This window comes from Centrocercus urophasianus, unplaced genomic scaffold, assembly GCF_019232065.1.
Source record: "Centrocercus urophasianus isolate 14NV4802_14NV808 unplaced genomic scaffold, USGS_Curo_1.0 seq_947, whole genome shotgun sequence".
Classification (NCBI taxonomy): domain Eukaryota; kingdom Metazoa; phylum Chordata; class Aves; order Galliformes; family Phasianidae; genus Centrocercus; species Centrocercus urophasianus.
Window position 1 is genome coordinate 57,029 of NW_024885585.1, and position 19,869 is coordinate 76,897.

General features: G+C 57.6%; 2 protein-coding genes across 6 annotated transcripts; one reads left to right on the plus strand and one right to left on the minus strand.

Annotated features, from left to right (window-relative positions):
- The first annotated feature begins 357 nt into the window (after positions 1-357).
- LOC122171739 (proteinase-activated receptor 3-like) lies at positions 358-2,877 on the plus strand. The gene is made up of 2 exons (XM_042839494.1): positions 358-998; positions 1,597-2,877. Exons 1-2 carry the CDS (start codon positions 917-919, stop codon positions 2,604-2,606), a joined length of 1,092 nt encoding a protein of 363 aa, XP_042695428.1. The 5' UTR covers positions 358-916; the 3' UTR covers positions 2,607-2,877.
- On the minus strand, positions 2,845-19,129 carry ARAP3 (ArfGAP with RhoGAP domain, ankyrin repeat and PH domain 3). Of its 5 annotated transcripts, XM_042839489.1 has the most exons (35): positions 19,001-19,129; positions 17,862-18,119; positions 16,831-17,765; positions 16,311-16,372; positions 15,983-16,056; positions 15,782-15,852; positions 13,821-14,090; positions 13,509-13,578; positions 12,637-12,757; positions 12,261-12,448; positions 11,843-11,949; positions 11,029-11,228; positions 10,854-10,939; positions 10,556-10,738; positions 10,188-10,344; positions 9,809-9,925; positions 9,568-9,736; positions 9,317-9,419; positions 9,029-9,227; positions 8,896-8,959; positions 8,472-8,635; positions 8,121-8,333; positions 7,753-7,858; positions 7,155-7,302; positions 6,952-7,020; positions 6,599-6,673; positions 6,364-6,478; positions 6,116-6,244; positions 5,870-6,003; positions 5,683-5,765; positions 5,553-5,588; positions 4,943-5,006; positions 4,731-4,868; positions 4,498-4,536; positions 2,845-3,967 (listed from the first exon to the last, which is right to left on the minus strand). In XM_042839489.1, exons 3-35 carry the CDS (start codon positions 17,724-17,726, stop codon positions 3,392-3,394), a joined length of 5,226 nt encoding a protein of 1,741 aa, XP_042695423.1. In that variant the 5' UTR covers positions 17,727-17,765; positions 17,862-18,119; positions 19,001-19,129; the 3' UTR covers positions 2,845-3,391. The 5 variants fall into 5 exon arrangements, with proteins under 5 accessions (XP_042695423.1, XP_042695424.1, XP_042695425.1 ...); XM_042839490.1 differs by lacking the exon at positions 17,862-18,119 and having other exon boundaries at positions 16,311-16,369; XM_042839491.1 differs by lacking the exon at positions 17,862-18,119 and having other exon boundaries at positions 9,568-9,721.
- Between the last annotated feature and the right edge of the window lie 740 nt (positions 19,130-19,869).

Here is a 19,869-nt window from a genome sequence, read left to right on the forward strand (position 1 = left end):
AGGGCGACAGGGGACACGGGGGCATAGAAACAGGGGGATATGGGAACTGGAAGGCGTAGAAAGCCCTGCAACCCTGCTGCTCACAGGGACATGGGGAGCACTGTGCTGTCTGCTGTGTGGGGACAGGCAAGGCAATGATCCCAATGATCCTGTGGAGCGCTGGGAGCCCCATTTTGTATCATATGAAGAGTGTGCAGCTGCCAGCGTGGGTCCCCTGCCATGGGGACACGTGTGTGGTGCTGTGCAGTGCCACAGTGCTCCTCAGTACCCCATGTCCCCTATGTCCCCCACACCCTCCTGTCCCACATCCCCCTTTATTGCTCGCTTCTCCTTCTGCTGTCACTTTCATCCCGTGCTCTGCCCCCCACAGGGCTCTCCGCTGTCCCCTCCGTCCCTCCATGGCACTGTGGCCATGGTTTGGCACTGTCCATGCACGACGCTTTGTCTGGGACTGTGTCACCAAGCTGTCACTCCCCTCTGCTTCAGGAAGACACAGAGAGTTGAGAACATGGAGTGGAGCCAACCAGCACCCACTCGGTGGCAGGAAGAGAATAGAGACAAATCAGGCTCCTCGGCCCGATCAACACCATCGAACCCAGTGCATGTCTGCTCCGGATATATCTTTGCTGCCCTTGCAGCTGTGGTTTGCAAACCAACCCGTTACGTAGCATCTGCTTCCTCCTTCCGGTGGCTGGAAAGCCCCATCCTCGCGTGTCTCAGTGACATCCGCAAGACGGTCACGCTTCAATGTCACATTTTGCCTGTGTCCACGGTGGATGAGGGCGGTGCATGGACGAGAGGCAGAGGAGAAAGAGGAAGGACCTGGTGGACATCCTGCTGCGGTGACGTGTGGCAGGGCCAGCCCTGCCTGTGACACTCTTGGGGACGCGGATTTTGCAGAGGCCACCCCACAGATATGGCCCAGCTCGTGACATCACCTGGCTTTGCTGGGTTTGGTGTCACCCTCCTGCTTGGCTTGGCCACACAGCTGCCCCTGGGTAAGTGATTTGGTGTCTGTCCTGGCGTGGAGATGTGGGTGATGTGGGCAGAGGCTGAATGTGGGTAGGGGCAAAGGGGCAGAGCAGGGGGTCCTTGTGGGGCATGCTAAAACTTGGCGCTTGGAGGGGGTGGCTGTATGTCAGGAGGACAGCTCAGGTACTGCAGACCCTTGGGGTGACTCAGGCCCTGCTGTGGAAGGACATCTTCCCCTGGTCCCCATTCGTAGTCCCATAGGCAAGTTGTGCATGCAGAACGCCCTCCAGAAGTGTAGGGTCTGTGGGTCTGCAATGCCCCGGGGGGCAGAGGCAGCTCAGTACTGGGACACATGGGATGATGCACAGGTGGCTGTGTCCCAGCTCTGTCCTGGTGTTGGTGCCCTTGTCCCATGTCCCCCAAACCAAGGCACAGCCATTCCCAAGTCCCATCCCAGCAGATGCTCCGGTTTCTGTGCCTCAAAGCTGCCATGGGACAGAGAGACACCAGCTCCTGGTGGCTCTGCAGGGAGGGCTCCCTGGGACAGCTGCCATGCAGACCCAGTTGGGAAGGGGCACTGGGAGGGTGTTCTTAGCCCACTCTGACTCCTCCTGTCCTCTGCAGCACACAGCAAAGGGCGGGCATTTTGGCACCTGACCCCCCGTGAAGAAGCTGAGTGCCCCGACGCCTCTCTGGAATCTTTCCTCAACAGCACCACCACCACCATCCTCCTCCCCACCCTCTACTCTGTGGTGCTGTTCGTGGGGCTGCCTGCCAATGCTCTGGCCTGCTGGGTCCTGGCCAGAAACTTCAGGAGGTGCTCCAGTAGCCTCTTCCTGCTCAACCTGGCCGCTGCTGATCTCCTCTTCATCCTTCTGCTGCCCTTCAAGATCTCCTACCACCTCCTGGGCAACCACTGGCTCTTTGGGGACTACCTCTGCCGCACCATGGTGGCCCTTTTCTATGGGAACATGTACACCTCCATCCTCTTCCTCACCTGCATCGGCGTGGAGCGCTATGTCTCTGTGGCTCACCCGTTCCTCTGGAAGGGCTCCACGGGGACGTGGGGCAGGGCTGGTGTCTGCCTGACCATCTGGCTGCTGGTGGTGCTGGGTGTGAGCCCGCTGCTGTTCTACCCACAGACAGAACACATCTCGAAGCTGAACATCACGACGTGCCACGATGTCCAAGGGAAGGACAATTTCTTCCGGCTCTATTTCCTCTGCCTAGTGGGGCTGGGCTTTGGCGTGCCCTTTGTGCTCATGATCATCTCCCATGGCTGCATCCTGGCTCGGCTGCTGGCCAAGCAGGAGAGCTACGGGCACGTGGTGCGTGTCCTGGCTGTGGTCCTGCTGGCCTTCCTCCTCTGCTTCACCCCCAGCAACGTGCTGCTCTTCATGCACTACCTGCAGCAGGACACGGGTTGCAACAACATCACCTACAGCTGGTACGCCCTGGCCTTGGCCTTCAGTGCTTTTAACAACTGCTTTGATCCTTTCCTCTATTTCTACATCTCCAAGGATTTTCGGGGCTGGATATGGGAGGCTGGCTGCTGCCTCTGTGGGCTGGGGACAAAGGGAGAATGGAAGAAGACAGCCTTGCCCCTGCGGTCCAGTGAGCAGAGCCAGCTGTAGGCAGGGCTAGAGACACTGTGCCATGCTCTCCATGTGGAGAAGACCCTTCTGCAGTTCCAGCCCAGGGTTACCCCCAGCTGACCCTATGCCATTGGAAACAGCCCCATAAGGGGCAGAGTCACTTCTCCAAGACCTCTGTTATCCTCCTATTGCTCCTATTGCACAGTCCCATCCCTGTATCTGCCACCCCCATCCTTGCCTGGTGCCCTCCTCACACACCTTGCAGTTACCAAACCCCTTAGAATCCAAATAAACCTTTATTTCTCCCCGATGCTGGAAGGAGAAGGTGTAAACACCCCAGATAAGCAGGAGCCATCTTCCATCGCCAGGACCGCGTGCTGCGCACAGATGGCCAGCTCTGCTGCTGGGGACCACCCAAAATACACCGCAGTGTATGCAAGAAGGGACAGCGGGGGCAAATGGGTGCCTTGCCCAATGGAACTGGGGCCGGAAAGGGGATGCTGGGCAGAGCTCAGGGTGCTGATTGCAGAGTGATAGCTTCACCCTGTGTATCCTATGTCTCTGACATTGCGTGTCCTCAGCCCATGCTCGGTGCACTGCAGTTCTGCTTTACTTCCCCTTTGACTCGCTTCCCTCGGCGCTGAGTCTGGCAGTGGTGGCCGACGTGCTGCCTACGCATGCAGACATGCCTGGTCCCCGTCTGTCTGTCCCTGCTCCCAGCCCAGCCCCGGGGTGAGGCCAGGAGGAGGGTGCCCACTCTGTGACACTCGAGTCACTGCTGCCACCAGATGTGACTTGACCCCCAGGTCGGTGGCCACTCCAGTTCATGTCACTGGCTGGCCTGATCCTGTCCCTGTCCCTTGTGTCTGGCCGTCACTCTTCTTGAGGATGATGCTGCTGAGCTCCTGGATGAGTTTGTCACTGATGGGTGAGGATGGCTGTGCGCTCCTCTTCTTGGTACTGATGGAGGTCTCGGGGCTGGAGCTGTGCCCCAACACGGCTGTCTGCTCCTGGTCCCTGGCCAGCACTGTGGGTGGCTCCAGATTCCTTTCCAGAGAGGCAGTCAGGGTGGCTCTGAGCCCACAGGATGGGGTTTTGTCACATTCCAGGTTCAAGCCCCGTTCGAGGGACACAGCCTTGGTGACGGAGGGAGCTGGCAGCCTCTGTGCTGGGCTGGGGGGCAGTGAGGAGCGCAGCACAGGGGCTGGGGGCTGCTCAGGGGATGAGGATGGCTTCTGGGATCTGTCTATGGTGGGTACAGGTGAGGGGTCTGCCAGCAGCCCCCGCTGCAGCTCCAGCGTGGCCAGCTCAGGAAAGTTGCCCACCTCCTCGTAGACAGGCTCGGTATCCATCTCCTTCTCTTGCTGCTCCTCCAGGGAGTCCTGATGCACCTTCATGGGCTGGGGACAGAGGGATGCAGTGAGAAATTGCCCAGCACAAGGGTTCTGCTTGGGGAGCTGGGCTCCTTGCTGTGGGGCTGATACTCCTACAGGGCACATATGCTGCTCTGGGTCTCCAGACATGCTTCTGCTTCCCTTTTTGCCAATGGAGCCACTTGGGGCTCATTTGGGATCAGATCCATGCCACCAAGCAATGGCACTTTTTCCATAGCCCCTGACAGTGTTGGGATGGAGGGCCATAGGTGCACAATGCACGAAGCCAGGTGAGGCAAGACCAGGCGCATATAGAAACAACCTGATGGAAAGCAGCACCAAAACCTGCTACCTTGCATTTCTTATGTTCAGTCCTTCTGGGAGGTGCTGGGAACTGGGCTGGACCTCTTTGCTCTTGGGCATGCACAACAGGACCGTGCACAGGACACGTAGGACAGTGGATGCAGTGTGTGCAGAGCAGCACAGATGCATCTCCTGGAGCCATTATGCACGGTGCAAAGCGAGCACAAACACACCCCATGCACATGGGTACTTACAAAAAACATGGACAAAGTCCTTCGTGTGTGCAGACGGCGCTAGAAACAGAGGAGACAGGCAGAGATAAGCACCTGGTGGCAAGGATGTGGGGACACCTGCTTTAAACAGGCATGGGGACAGCAGACACGAGCGCAGCATGTAGCACACACACAGGGACACACACCCAGAGCTCCTGTTTGGGTTGGGCACAATGACATGGGTGGGTTGAGGAACACCGGTGCCAGGCTCTTACCAGGGTCTGGTTGGCAGAGAGCATGGTGGCATCAGTGCTGTCCCCGTGCAGGGGCACCAGTGGCATGGTGCCGAACTTCTGCTTGGCGAGGTCAGAGGAGGAGCGGCGGCGCAGGATGACGGGGCGCAGGTCATCGTGCTGCATGCCAGGAGTACAGGTCACATCTGGCTGTCCTGCTGGCCCCCTGCCCACCCAGCCTTGCCTGCGCTCACCTGAGTCTTGAGGATGCTGGTGATCCAGTCCCACAGCTCTGCCTGCCCCGTGCACACCAGGTATCTGCAAGGGAGCCAGATGAGAGCTGTAGGCAGCAGGGACAGCAGGGTCCAGGTCCCCCTGTCACCTTGCCTGCAAACCCAGGGCTGCCGGCACAACTCTCCTTGGTGGGCATCCCTGGGAACAGCCTCCAAGCTCCCTATATGTCTAAATAACAGCTCTGGTGTGAGGCAACAGCTATACCAAGCCCTGGGAAACAGCTCTGTTCAGAATCCTGGAGCACCCTGGTTTGAGCTGCATGGGGATGAAGCAGTGGTGGGGCAAATAGTGGGGAGTGGCACAGCCCTGCAAGTGGCACAGACCTGTTAATGGCATGGATTAAAGCCCAGTGCTAGGAGATTTGTGGGAGCTCAGAGATGGATTTCCCCTAAAGCCTGGTCCCCACCTGGTGTCCAGGCAGCACAAGGACCCACCTCTTTTGACCCTTGGGTACTCCAGCCAGCCACCAGCTCAGCCAAGACCCTAGGACCCTGCAGCACCAAATTTGGCTGTCCTGATCCCACTAAACCCAGGGGCACCCAGCCCTGCATGACTGGGACAGATACTCACAGCTGCTGCTTGTCCATGCTCAGCGTGAAGCCCCACCTGGGGAAAGGAAAAGTCAGGCAGTGGGGCAGAACCACCCAGTGCAGCACTGTGCAGGGGTTGTGTGCTCCACAGCCAGGATTCTCCCACTTACGGTGCTGGTGGCTTCAGCTTCTTCCTAATGCCCATGTAAACCTTGGCTACGTCCAGTGGCCACTCACGTTCCGGCTTAGCACTCTGGGGACAGAGAGTCCAGCTGACCCTTGTGGCCGTCCTAGTGCCACCACTGTCCCCAGGGTCCCCCTCCCCACTTTCCTGTCCCCATCGTGTCCCTTCTGTACCCTCTTCTCCTTGAGCAGCAGCAGCTGCCGGTCTCGGATGACGAAGTAGCGCTCGTAGAACTTATTCCCCAGCAGCTTGGGTGGCTCCTCACGGCATTTCAGCAGCCCACACTTGGGGGTCTCACGCTTGGCACCTGCCCAGTGTAAGAGATGTGGGTCAGGGGGCTGGGGATATCAGGGGAAGTTCCACTGTGAGTCCTGGCTGGAGCCACCCATGGGTGATAGGCCCATCCATTGTCACCACACCTGTGAAGAGGCAGCTGCCCTCGCCGATGGGGACCTTCCTCACCAGCAGGTATGCAGCACTGGGCTCCGGCAGCTTGCACCACTGCAACGCCTGCTCCAGAACCTTCTCCTTGGGATGCAGGGGCCGCTCTGGGAACGCAGGGACACCAACACTGTTGTGTCCTTTCCCTTTTCCAGCCACCGTCCTCCCTGCTCTTGGCAGCAAATTCCCCCAGAGCATCCCATCACACTATACTCATGGTTCTTACCCAGCTCCCCATTCTCCAGCACCTCGAAGGTCAGCCAGATGTCCAGACTAGCTGCCACATTGCGCATCTCCAGCACCTGGTTGGTGAGCTCCTCTGCTGTCATTGTGGGGGACACCTGGGGCAGGACACATAGGAAGATCAGGTAGGTGGTGGCAGAACGGGACCTGGGGACAAGCAGTGCCAGGATCCCATGTCCCACTGCCCTTCCTTGATGTGTCTGCCCTTTAGGACTCACCTTCAGGGTCACACAGAAGTCGGGCAGCTTCTGCTCCAGGTAAACCTCAATGATAAGGTCCCCAGCCTGTGAGAGCTGTAGGAGAAGGATGGCATTGATGCCATTGCGTGGTGATGGCATGGACACTTTGCACATCTCCTGTCCCCAGGCATGCTGGGGAATGGGATTTGGGCTTGAGCCTCGAGGTGACAGAAGGGTAGAGAAGGGAGAGAAGGTCTCATCTGCAAATGTTTCGCCTCAGTGTGGGGACATTTGGGATAGTGGGAACTCAGAGTGCGCAGCTGATGGTCCCTATCTTTCCCACCAGCCTGGGCCCCTGATGTGGAGAGAGCAAGCACGCCCCAGGTACCTACCTGGGTATCCTTCCAGGTGGTGATCAGACTGTTCTCCAGCTCCATCTGAGACACCTGGTCCTCATCAATCTGCCAGGAAAAGAGAGGAGATTCATGGCATCAACATGGAGGGGGCTGTGGGTGGGGGCAGGGCCAGAATGGGTGATGAAGAGTGAGGAACAGGGGGCCAGCATGTGTGGAGGGACAAAGACGTTGAAGCTCACGTTGAAGATGGTGACGTAGTTGTCAATGAGGTCTTCCATCACCTTCACCTCATGCTCGCCTTTGCCATCAGTCTGGAAGAGGCTGGGTGCGAAGAGCAGCGACAGGTTCTTGGTGCTCATCTGGTTGAGGTCTGCACACTTCTGCACACTGGGGCAGGAAGCATGGGGGTGAGGGGCTGGCCAGGTCTGGAGGTGTGCCAGCTCCAGCTGCCCGCTTCTACCCCAAAAACCGTCCCCTTTCCTCTCAGCTCCCCAAATGTTAGGCATGAAGTTCCTGTTTCCAGGACTTCAAGTCGCAATCACACAGTGCTCTGAGTCAGGGGTGGGAATTTGTTTCTTTCCAGTTTTTTTTGTGCCCTCGGTGAAACTGACATCTTACAAGGGGGTGTTCCCCACTCTCAAACTTCTCTACTGCTGTAGGACGACTTTGGGAATGTTTGAGCTGTCACGCATGCTCATCTTTTCCCAACACTGGCATGGGGCACTGGGCTCTGCCTGCTCCACAGAGACAGAAGCCAGCATTCTCTGGGAAATTCTACCCTGTGGGCTGGCCGTGAGGACATCATCAAACTGGGGGACCCATGGGGAGATGGCTGACCGATAGAGGTGCCCAATCAGCGCAGCCAGGGTCTTGCGGTTGAGGCGAGGCAGGCGATGGATGAGCTCCTTGTACCGCTCCAGGCGCTGGGGCTTGGAGGAGATTGCTGGAGGGAGGAGAAATCATGGACTGTAGCATCATATCTTAGGTTAGAAGGGCCCTTAAAGATTATCAAGTTCCAATCCCCTTGCCGAGGACCAGATCAAGCTACCTAAAGCCCCATCCAAGCTGGCTTTAAGCACCTCCAAGGATGCTGCATCCAAAGCTACTTCGGGCAGCCTGTTCCACCATCCTTGTGCCTGATGGCCCCAGAGCTGACGTGCCAACAGGACCCCATTTTGGGCAAATGGACGGGGTGAGGGACATACCTGCAGCCTCCTTCCACTGTGGGTGCAGCTCCAGGGTGAAGACGGGGTCCTCCAGCTCACGGAAGAACCTCTTCAGCACATCAGTGACATCTTCAATGAAGTTATCGCTGATGCGCAGCTTGACATTGCGAGCGTCCCGTCGAAACTCCTCCATCAGTACCTTGATCCGGGACTTGGCCCCGTTCTTGCGGTAAATCCCCTCATGGCGCAGCCCTGGGGAAGGGATGCAGGGTCACGAGGCCTGATGCTGCTATCAGGGGGCCCCCACCAAGGAGGATGTCAGGTGGGTGATGCTTCCTATCCAGACGCATTCAGTCACACCGCGGGTGCTGGGCACGGTCCCCCGCTCACCGTACTGCGTGATGAAGGCAATGCAGCTGTCCACAATGATGGGGATGTCCCCACGGCTCAGCTGCTGGTCCCGCAGCGCGTTGCCCCGGCCCCCTGCTGATGCCTGGATGTCAGCATACCAGGCTGCTGTGTCTGCCCGCGACAGGCCCTGCAGGTAAAATGTCCTGAGAACAACAAGGGTGGTGAATTGGGAATTAAGGTCTCTCCAGGGATGTGGATTGTCTCCTCCTGCCCCATAAACCAAGCTGGACCAATGAACACCCACCCCCAAGGGATCCCAAGCTGGAATGACCTCTGCAGGCCCCTTGGCCACAGCCATGCCACCCCACCAGCATCTCCACAGTGGATTCAGGATCATCCTCTACGCACACACCAGTACCTTCACCCCAGCACCTTCTCCACCCTTCCCATGCTCAACTCTCACCTCCCCATCTCCACCAACACCAGCATCTCCTTCTTCTCCGGTGTTTCTGCAGGGGGCACCAGACCTGTGTGGGGACAAGAATGAGCTCAGAGCCAGGCACATCCACCACCACGCACTCAGCCTGGGCACTCACTGAGCTCCTGCAGCCGCCGCAGGTTGATGCTGTCCTCAGCCCCATCCTCCTCGGCAGGACAGATGAAGAGGTGGGCTTTCTGCAGGATGAAGAAGGCTCGCTGCCAGTGCTCGGGGTTGAGCATGCACTTGTAACGCAGCTGGCCCACACGCTGGAACTCGTAGCCCAGCAGGCAGTGACAGCTCACAGGAGTGAACCACTGTGACATGAAGCAAGAGGTGAGATGGCAAAGGCAGGGCTCAGCCTGCACAAGGATGGGAACAGTAGCATGGACAGAGCCCAACTCACCTTTCCAATGGCACTGGCCCATGCCTGCAGTGTATCAGCACTGTCAGCTCCCAGCTGCTGCACTTTTTCCCCAGTGAGAAAAAGCTCAAGGGTGAAGTGAAACCTGCAAGGGATGAACCCACCTGTCAGGGCTGTTCCCACCCTGCTCTTTATGTGTCCAGACACCGTGCCCATCCCTGCCTCCTGCATGCCCACGGGCTCTCCAGGCTTGCAGGTCCACCCACGCTAGGACAGGGACATCCTGGATGTACCTTTCAGTGGGACCAGGGCTGGAGAGGGGCTGGGCTCTGCTCACACCCAGGGAGAGCAGATCCCCACTCTGGATGTGGCTCAGGGGCTCAGTGCATTTCTCCGTCTCAAAGATGAGTAGGGCTCTCTCCAGTGAGCACCAGACGCGCTGGAAGTCTGTGGGATGAAGGACTAAGTGGTATTGGAGTGGGAACCACACACTTTCAGACACACTCCCCACTTTTCCACATTCCCTACACTTACCCTCTCTGCTCTTCTTGGCACCTGGGAGGCGGGGGTGGGCCATGGACCGGTGCAGGTACCCACTGTGTGCCACTGGCTGTGTGATCTCATTGTATACACCCTCCGGACCTGGTACCCCTGTGAGGAATGGCATCGAGTGGGCACTCCCCAAAATGTGGGTACCAGGGGCCAGTAAGTCCCTTGCTAGTGTAGGTATAGGCAAAGGAGTGCTCTAGGCATGAGGGGATCCCCAAAAAAGGGGATCCAGAAGCCTGCCCCATTCCGGAAGAGAGATGCAGTGGGGCTGTCACTTGGTGCCCTGGCTGTCCTGAGCTTTGGAATACTGGGGCAGTGGCAAGAAGGAAACTGCCCTATCACAAACTGAAGAGGACTGAGTTACCTGCATGGTTCCTTTTGCTTTCCAGGTCCAACCATGGCTCAGCTATTGGAGCTACTTCATAGGCTTTGGGGTCAGCTGCCAGCCCAGCCTCTGCAGCGGAGAAGAACTGCAGGATGGTCTTGAGCAAACCTGGTCCTGCCACTGCAGTGCACAGTGCCTGGAATGAGACATACACCAGTAGGGACCACATCCTGACTGACGGAAAGCCCATCCCACTTCAAAGGTCACAAGATCCCACCCAAGCCCAGCATAGGGTTGTAGGCACATCAGACAAGGAGAACATGTTGACACTTCAGGCTGAACTCCAGAGTCATTCCTGTCATTCCCAGCACCCTGGCACCCCGCACACACCCTGAGGTGGCCCCTACCTGGAGTACCTCCTCGTGGGAGGCATAGTGTGGATGAGGCAGGCGGTACCTCCCATCCCGGTACTTGCGGGAGATGAAGTCCCGTCTCTGCTCAGTGCTGGCATCTGGGTGGAGGACCTCTGTGGCAGGGATGCGGGCAGCCCAAAATCTGTTGGCTCGGTCATTGCCCAGCACAATGAAGAGCTGTGGGAGAGACCTGCAATCAGCAGCAGGCAGAGCAGGATACCCAGCATCCCCGCCTGACAGTGGAGCTCAATGGGGCTGCTGCACTCCCACAGAAGCCCTGAGCCACCTCTACCTGCACAATTTCATTGGACCAGACACTGGTGTCGAGCTTCAGGCTTTGCACCTTGGAAATGTTGGAGCCCAGGCTGCGATGCTGCCCTGTGGGGAGCAGGCGAGTGAGTACCCATGGCCCTGACCAAACCCAAGGGGTACCCACACCCTGCCCACCACTGGGGAGAAGCACCAGCCTGCGCATTGCTTGCAGATGACCACGCAGAGGTTGATGGATGCCCAGTCTGGGCTCTGAGCCCAGCAGTCCGCACAGTATCTGTTGGCTTTGTTGGACCAGATCTTCTCTGCCACCTCATAGTCATAGAGCGTCTCGGCTATGGCCTCCTGCAGGGCCTCCATCCACTCCCGTTTCTCCCGCTCTGACTCTGCCACAAAGCTGCAGCACCAGTAACCAACACTCATACATCCTGCTCCAGCTGCCAGCTGCTCCCTGAACAATTCCCATCCCCATTCCCAACCCTGCTCCCATTCCCATCTCCATCCCTATTCCCATCGCCGTCCTCATTCCTGTTCCTGTTCCAATCCCTGTTCCCATTCCCCTTCCCCTTCCCATTCCCATTCCTATCCCCATCCATATTCCCATCCCCATCCCCATCCCCACTTATGTTCCCATTCAAATCCCTATCCCCATCCCCACTTATGTTCCCATTCAAATCCCTGTTCCCACTCCCCTTCCCATTCCCATCCCTAACTCTATCCCCATCCCCATCCCCATTCCTGTTCCCATTCCAATCCCTGTTCCCATTCCCCTTCCCATCCCCATCCCTATCCCCATCCCCATCCCCATCCCCACTTATGTTCCCATTCAAATCCCTATCCCCATCCCCACTTATGTTCCCATTCCCCTTCCCATTCCCATCCCCATCCCCATCCCCATCCCCATCCCCATCCCCACTCCTGTTCCCATTCCAAACCCTGTTCCCATTCCCATCCCCATCCCCATCCCCATCTCCATCCCCATCCCCACTCCCATCCCCATGCCATTGTTACCTGAATATCTTGGAGGGGGTGATGAGCTCGAAGGTGCGGTTCTTGGCTTCACGGATGGTGGAGCCACGCATCTCAATCATGCAGATGCCAATGCCCATTTTAAAGAACTGCAAATCAGAGCAGTGCTGTTCTGGTTCTGCACCCTGTCCCCAGCACCCAGACCACCAAGACCTGGGACCTTTCATTCCATCCCATCCGGTCTGGATTAAACCATCTTGCAAATATGTTAATCTTAAAATTAAAGGCTTTGCTGAGTCAGGCATACTGGTAGAGCAGGTAGCAGTTGGAGCAAAAACTGCTTGCTGTGGTTTAGTGCACACTGTGCAAACTGGAAATGAGGCAGCCGGAAGAAAACAACAACAGGGTGCTGAGACACTTCAGCACACATGATGTGGGGGTTTCTGTAGTTGCCACCAACCTGCTCGCTCTTGTACAGCCACATCTCAGGCAGGCTGAGGACTGCAAACACTTTGGATTTCTGTCCCTTCAGCTCCAGGGTGCCCGACTTCTGGCAGTGAGCTGTGTTGGGGGGCCGCGGCCGAGTGCCCACCAGGTGCTGATCCGTCACCTTCTGCTGCAGTGTAGAACACCACTCGTTCCTCTGGGCTGCAGGGAGGGCAGGGATGGAGGAGTGAGGCCGAGCCCATCCCTTCACCCCAGCATGGCCAGAGCGTGGCAGGGATAGATGTCCCTCACTTGTCTCAGCCAGTGTGGGGAGAGAGTGGGAGCCGTGGGACAAAGGGAGGGAGGCGTTTCTTGGGAACTGACTGTTCCCAGCTTGGGTTTTCACTCACTCTCATTCTCTGCACGGAAGACAAAGATCCGGTGGCTGGTGACGACCTGGAACTTGTTGTCCTTGGTGGAGCGAACCATCTCAATGACAGACAGTGGGATCACACCCTTGGGGTAGGGCTCCTGGAAGGAACAGCAGGTGTGATCACCCTTCCTGCAGGGCATTCATATGCCCTATTACCCCTGCATCTGCCTCACTGGCCATACTGGTGCCAAAGTCCCAGTAAGGGACAGGGCAAGGCTGGCTGCAAGCCTTCTGTGATAGCAGATAGTCCAGGGCAATGCATGGTCCCTCCCTATTTGTGTTCTACCGACATGGTGTCAGGCTGAACCCTGGGCACAGAGACACAGTGATTCCACTGTGGTGATGCTGGAGTTGTGCTGGATCCTCACACAAGGGGGACAAGGGAGCATGGCAGATCACTTGGTGTCACAAAGTGACAGATTGGTTGAGGTTGGCAGGGACTCTTGGGACCATCTGGTCAAACAGAACCTTGCTCAAACAGAACCACCCAGAACATGGTGCCCAGGACCACCTCTAGGCTGCTTTTGTATATCTTTAAGGACGGGTGTCTCCAAGGATGGAGATTCCAAAGGCGGAGTCTTCAAAACCTCTCTGGGTCCCACTGTTAGCACAGAAGTGCTTCGTGATGCTCAGAGTTCCAATTTGTTCCCATTGCCTCTTGTCCTGGAAGTGGGCACCACTGGGCAGAGCCTGACTCTGTTTTCTTTGCACTCTCCCTTCAGGTTTTTATACAAATGGATGAAATCCATCTGAGCCTTTTCCAGGCTGAACATCCCCAGCAATCTCAGCTTTTCCTGCTCAGGTGGCACGGCACAGCCTCTCTCCTGCCCACATTCCACCCACTCTCACCTTCTCACTGCTGAAGTACATCAAGTTCTTCCCATCAAAGCGGACGTAGCGTCTCTGGAAGACATAGTTCCTGTTGGCAAGGCAGAGAAACATGCTGTTAGGAGACAGGTGGTCCTTCAAGTGCACCACAGCTGCACACAGGCCCCACATCTGCGCAGACCCCAGGACGATGCACAGGAATCCTTGCAACACCAAGACCCAAGAAGCTCAGGATGGCTCTGGAAGTCCCAGAAGTGAGGTGCCCACCTCACCAGCCTTGCCCAAGGGGGTTTTAAGAATGGGGACCTGTCACTACCCATGCTGAGCACGTACCCTTGTGGGGAAAGCTTGTCCAACCAACCGCTGAGCATGGCGGGCCGGGGCTCAGACAGTGAGGTGTAGCTTGCATAAGGAGAGATGGTCAAGTCGTCTAGGACCTCGTCAGGGTAGAGGTGGGGTGGCAGGCTGAATGGGGTGCCCTTGGCCCGAGGAGCATCCACGGTGGAATATCCCTCTGTGTCATTCTGGGCAATGCGTTCGATGAGCCTCGTCCGTGTCTCCTCATCCTCACTCCTCCCCTCGCTGCTGTATTCACTGCTTGTCCTGCAAGGAATGGGGCCATGAGAAAATCAGGAGATGTTTCACATTGCTTCTGGCCTCATCATGGGGTACAGCTCCTTGGGGTACAGATCTGATTGGGTCTTTGCATCTCCATGCATGGGAAGGGATGAGGGCTCCGTGGTCACCAAGATCTTGGCACTGGAATCTCCATTGCTCCTCCTCATGTCCAGCTGAAATGCTTTGCAAAGCTCTTGGAAATCTGAGTCATAGAATGGATTGGGTTGGAAGGTTCCTTAAAAATCATTTAGCTCCAAAGGAAGGACAGACTGCTGGGCAGGTGGAGCTCCTGCATCAGCCTCGTTTTCTTGGGAAGCTGTAGTTAGAGAGGGCCTGGTGAGCCTATCCAGCCATAACAATGAAAGGAAATTACAAAAATAAACCATTAAGCCTGCCCCTTCCCTCGGTCCTGTCAGCCAGGCGCTTTTCTTTCCCCAGAAAGGAAACAGACTGGAAAATGTCAGGTAGTCACATGGGAGCAGCCCAGGCGTGATGGTGATGGACAGGAAGAGGCCCACGGCAGCAGGGACATCTCAGCACTGGGACCTGACTACAGCACAAAGACCAGGCTTCAGGAAAAGCAGCAAGCATATTCCCAACCCTGTCACAACTTCTGCCTGAGGGTCTGCATTGCTCTATGGAGGACAATTTGGAGGCCATGAGGAGGGCAGAGAGGCACCTTCCAGCAGCCACAGCTTCAGTCCCAGGAAGAGGGATCACGAGACAGAGCCAGTAGAAGGATCTACAGGAGGAATTTCTAGGTTTGCAAAGCCTGGAGGGTGACAGCTGGGATGCACTGAGCTGGACTGCCTCAGACTGTTGCTGCTCACATGGCAGAGTTGGTGGAAGATGAAGGATTGGCAATGGAGGAAAGACGAGGATCTGGTTGTATCAGGTGGGGCTACAGGGCAGGCAATCAGCCTGCTGGTGGGCGCCTGGTAGCTGGCAGAGTCACATCATGCCAGGGATTCCGTGTCCTGCAGGCAAGGAGCCTTAAGGCATGGGGAGAAGTGGTTAGGGTGGGTATCTCAGAAGAAAAGCATGGGAACACCTGTCCCATTTGGTCCAGGAGCAGAACCCAGAAAGTCTGCAGAGGTTTTTTTGTGTCTTCAACTCTGTAAGCCCCAGTAAGAGGAAAATCCTGTGAAGGCTGCTTCTGAAACCATACTGAAGAGCCCTGTGGTGGCTCTTCTCAGTAGACCCAGGCTGCAAACACTCCTGGGAGGAGCTGTCAGTGCTGTAGGCACCCTGCCCATGCCCTCGGGATGTTCAGGATCCCAGATCCCTGCAAGCCCCAAACAGAGACTGCAAACAGTACTTGGCCCTGTTCTGCATTGCAGCATCAGAGAGTGCAGCTCCTTCCCAGCCACAGAACTCCTGTTCCCAGGTATCTGCAGTCCCCTACCTGTGGCCCGTGTAGCTGTGCCACCTTGGCTGACCATCCCCCTGGATCAGGCCAGGCACTGGCACCAGAAACATGAAGGCACAGCAGCCGCAAGAAGAGCCACAGCTCAGCTCCCTTCTCTGCAAGCAACACAGGAAAAGGAACCCTCCCCGTCTGAAATGGGAAGAGCAACTTTCCTTCCTCTTTCTGAGATGCTATCAGGACTCATGGAAAGTGCATTTTGAAAGCGTTTTTAAGGTCAGCTATGCACCCTCATCATTCCCTTGCTTACCTTTGTGTTTCTCGCTTCAGCTCTGGCTCAGTCACTGCTTCATAGCCCTGCCCAGAAGGGACATCTGTGCCCTGGGAGGAGACAACAGTCACACTTCAGCTGATGCCACAGTTCCACCAGCTGCAGCTCGCTGGCCCTCAGGAGATGGGGCATCCCACTGGTTATGCCAGGGGATAGATTCTCCCCATGGGCCCCTCTCACCTTCTGCTCCCGGGCTGGGACTGTGTTCACAAAGGTGGTCTCACTGTATGGGCTGATGGGTGGCTCACTGAGCTCTGCAGGCAGGGACGTAGGGGAGAAAAGGCCATCAGTGGTGCTGGAAAAGGATAACGACCTGCAGACACTTGGGGAACCCCCCCAGAGTGATCCCCCACAGCACAACCCATCCCATCAGGGCACCTCATGTGGCAGAGGTGTCGGCCCAAACCTGCACGGGGCTGTGCTCTGAGTCCACTCTCCCCCCCATAGCACCCTCCCTCTGTGCACACCATGGGGTCCCTATTGCACACAGTGGCCCAGGGGCTCTCACCTGGCTTGCTGGCAGGTCTCTGTGGAATGGGGGGAAGACCCCCTCCAGGCCAGCTTGCCCTGCTGGAAAACAGGAGAGGGGTTACTGTAGTGTGACTGTGCTTTTACCCTGTTCTCTCTGGTTTGAGGGGCTGGAAGATGCATATGCCCATTTCTCAGCCTGGACTTGTCCCCTGTGATGTGCAACAACCCTGTGCCTGCTCTCTTCTACCTATTGAGGCTGCACCTCTTGGGGATGCTTCTCCTCCCCCAGCCTAATCCCCTCCAATATCTGCCACCCTGTACCCCACTTAAGCCAGCCCTAGAGGTCCTGGCTAGTGCCATTCCATACTGGAAACCCCTACCCCTGCTCTCTCATCATCCCTCTCCAAACCAGGGTGGGTCCCAGCTTCCCCATAGAATGTATTACCCCCCCAATCTCCCCTGAGAAAGGCATGAGGAGGGCAATGCTCCCTAAGGATGAGGTTCTGGGGGTGGTTAGCCCTCAAATCTGTCTTTCCTAAGGGAAAGTTTCTGCTTACTTAGACTTCTCGTCCAGCTGCGTCAGCTCCTGTGGGGACGGATCCTGAGTGAAAGCCTGGCCCCGGGGACCGTCCTCTTGTCCTGAATCCTCCACAGGTGACAGCGGTGACTTAAGCCCCTCGTAGATGACATTGGATACCATCTCCATCCTGCCCTGTCCCACGTCAGGCACTGAGGGTGGTCTGCCTGTTGTTCCCACAGTACTGATCTCAGCCACTGGGGCCCTGTGTCTGAGCCGTGGTGGCACAGATGGGACACACAGGCAGGGCTTCTCTGGTGTCTCCTCTGTCTCTCCATGGTCTGGGACTGTGGGGAGCCGTGCCTCCTCCCGTGCACCCAGCTGGGATGTTCCCGTGCCCATGGTTGCCCCCGGACTCTCCAGATCCGTGGAACTCTCCCCTGGCACAAAGCCCTCCAGCACCACAAAGGCTCCAGCTGTCCTGTCCCTGTCCGGGCTGTGTGCTGGTGGTATGGCTGCTGAGCCCTGCTCCAACTTGGGGCGATAGAAAACTGTCCTTGGCTTGGGAACCGGCCTCACCAGTGGAGGATCCAGGTCCTTCTGCGGGGGCACTGCTTGACTGGGCATTGCACTGCATTGCTGCATCCCAAAGGCATCAGAGGCTGCTCCTGGTTCTGCTTTTGCAGCATCCTCACCCATCTGGGGGGCTCGGGGATGGGGGTACCCAAGCAGCCGTGTCTTCTCTGCCAAGTTCAGGATCCTCTTGCGGTGCCCGGTGGCAGTGATGCCAAGCTGCTGCAGTTGCTTATTGTCCAGCGCAGAGACATCTCGGGCCAGGTGGAATCCATGCTGCTTGAAAAGGTTCCGGTATCTCTCCAGGTGAATGGTGGCCAGCCAGTCTGCAATGTCTGAGTCAGGAGTACACGGCGAGCTCATGGCCCTGTGGTGCCTCTGCGATGGTGCTCAGCCCATCATCTGGTGAAGGAGGGGAGGAAAGAGCTCAGGAGGCAGCGGGAGGGAATCTGGGGGCTTGGCCACAAGCACCTCACCGCCCTCCCCTCGGCCTCTTACCTTCAGTACCCCAAGCCAGGACTGCATCCTGTTACTTCCCAGCCACAAGCCTCTCCTCCACCCCTTCCTGGAGCTCCTCTTCTCACTTTGCCAGCACACGAGCAACACCAAGGCTGGGGGCTGCTCTGAGTGCAGGGACAGGATGGAGGAGGCTGCTGACGGCGGCTGGGGGGCAGCAGCTGGGCCCCTCCCAGGGGATGAGCCCTGGTGCTGGCCGCCTCGGGGAGGGCTCTGCTGCCGGAAGGGCCAGACCATAATCTGCCGGCGAGGGCATGAGAGAGGTCAGCATGACTCATAGGCAGGCCGAGGGGGATGGAACCCACAGGGCGAGCGCCCAGCACCGTGCCCACCCACCCAGGGACCCGCATCCCCAGATCCCTTGCTGGATGCAGCCGTGGGGCGCTGAGGGCCTTTTTCCCATGAATCATGCTGCTCTGCACTAAACCATCTGCGCTGAGTGTGCTGCCACTGGCTCTTTTTTCCAGTTCCTCCATTTCCCTCTATTGTTCAGCGCAGGCTTCCTTCCTGCTGCCTGTGCTCTCCCACGCATCCCCTGTCCCCCCTCCGTGGGGGCTGCATCCCGGCTGTCCCAGGCTCCGCATTGCACCGCTGCCCACTGGTGTGACCATGGGAAGGGGCGTCATAGGGAGCATAGGGGAGAAGAATGGCTGTCTGGGAGTGTCCCCATGTGAGGGTGCAAAGGGGGGAGGGGGGGACATGCACCAGGCTGTGGTGACAAGGACAGTACACAGTACAAGGAGATGGCCGGGAAGGGCGTGGGGAGCTGGGCATGGGGACACTGTAGCTGGAAGGCTGCTTGTTGATGGGGGTGGAGGTTGATGCTCTGTGTGGGGTAGCTGTCCCCACTTCTGCCCAGAGGCTTTCTACTGAAATGGGGCAATTTCTCCCTTTCTCGTATCACCCTGTGGGATCTGTGGGCAGCTCTGCTTCCTTGCCCCAAGACTTCCTCACAGGGCTGAGTGCAGGGTGCTGGGGTGGCCCTTGGGGGCGGCTCGGCTGCCATCCTTACAACTGCTCCCATCTGTGTCGACCCACACTTGGTGTTGGGCACGGGCCCTTCCCACAGAGCTCCGTCCCCAAGCCTGCCCATCCCCTGCACCCTCGGGGCTGTCCCTCACCTCTGGGCTCAGCAGGGTCGACTCCAGCGCAGTGGTGGCATGGTGGCAAGGCCGATGTCCAGGTGTCCCCTCCGGGCAGGGGGCTCAGCCTGCAGCGACAGCAGCACTCAGCTTGTGCCTCCCACTGCTGGTCCCTCCTCCAGGCCAGCCCTCTGGTCCCCAGCCCTGTCCCCACCCTCCTGTCCTGCCTCTCTGCAGGCTCTGCCCTTCTCTGGGTGCTGCCCCTCACACTTTGTCTCCTTTGCTCCACCCCAGCGAGGGTCCTGTTCCAATGACACGGATGGGAGTCCCTGGCTGCCTCCCCAGACCCACACATCCCATGCAGCCCTATGCCCTGCAGGTGATCAGACACGTTGCCACATCTGCCCACTAGCACTGGAGTGCTGGGAAGGCAGGATAATGATTGGCCAAACTGGGCTAAAAAAAAAAGGGCTAAAAGAAAACTGCTGAGGAATTTGAGTGGATGAACATGAGAGATGAGTGGCTGAAACTCCGGGATCCCAAAAGCCACCTCTGTCCTGCAGGAAAGCAGCACCACATCTAATGCTGTAAACGGGGAATGGGGGTGGGATGAATGCAGGGCTGGTGGGCGCTGCCTGGCACAGACACTGCTCTTTCACCCGCCTGTTCCTCTAGTGCCATGCTTTTCGCAAGAGATTCGTGGTTAGCCCAGCTCTGCTGTTACCCAACCTTCCCCGCATGCAGGGGATGTATGAGGGTGATCTCTCACCACCTCTTCAGCTCCTGGGGCTCAGGTGATAGCTGCTCTGTGCCATGAGGGATCCCCTCATTGCATCTCTGGGCTGTCAGACCCACAAACTTACTGCAGGAGAGATGGAGGGACACTCCAGTAACTGAGATCCTCCCTG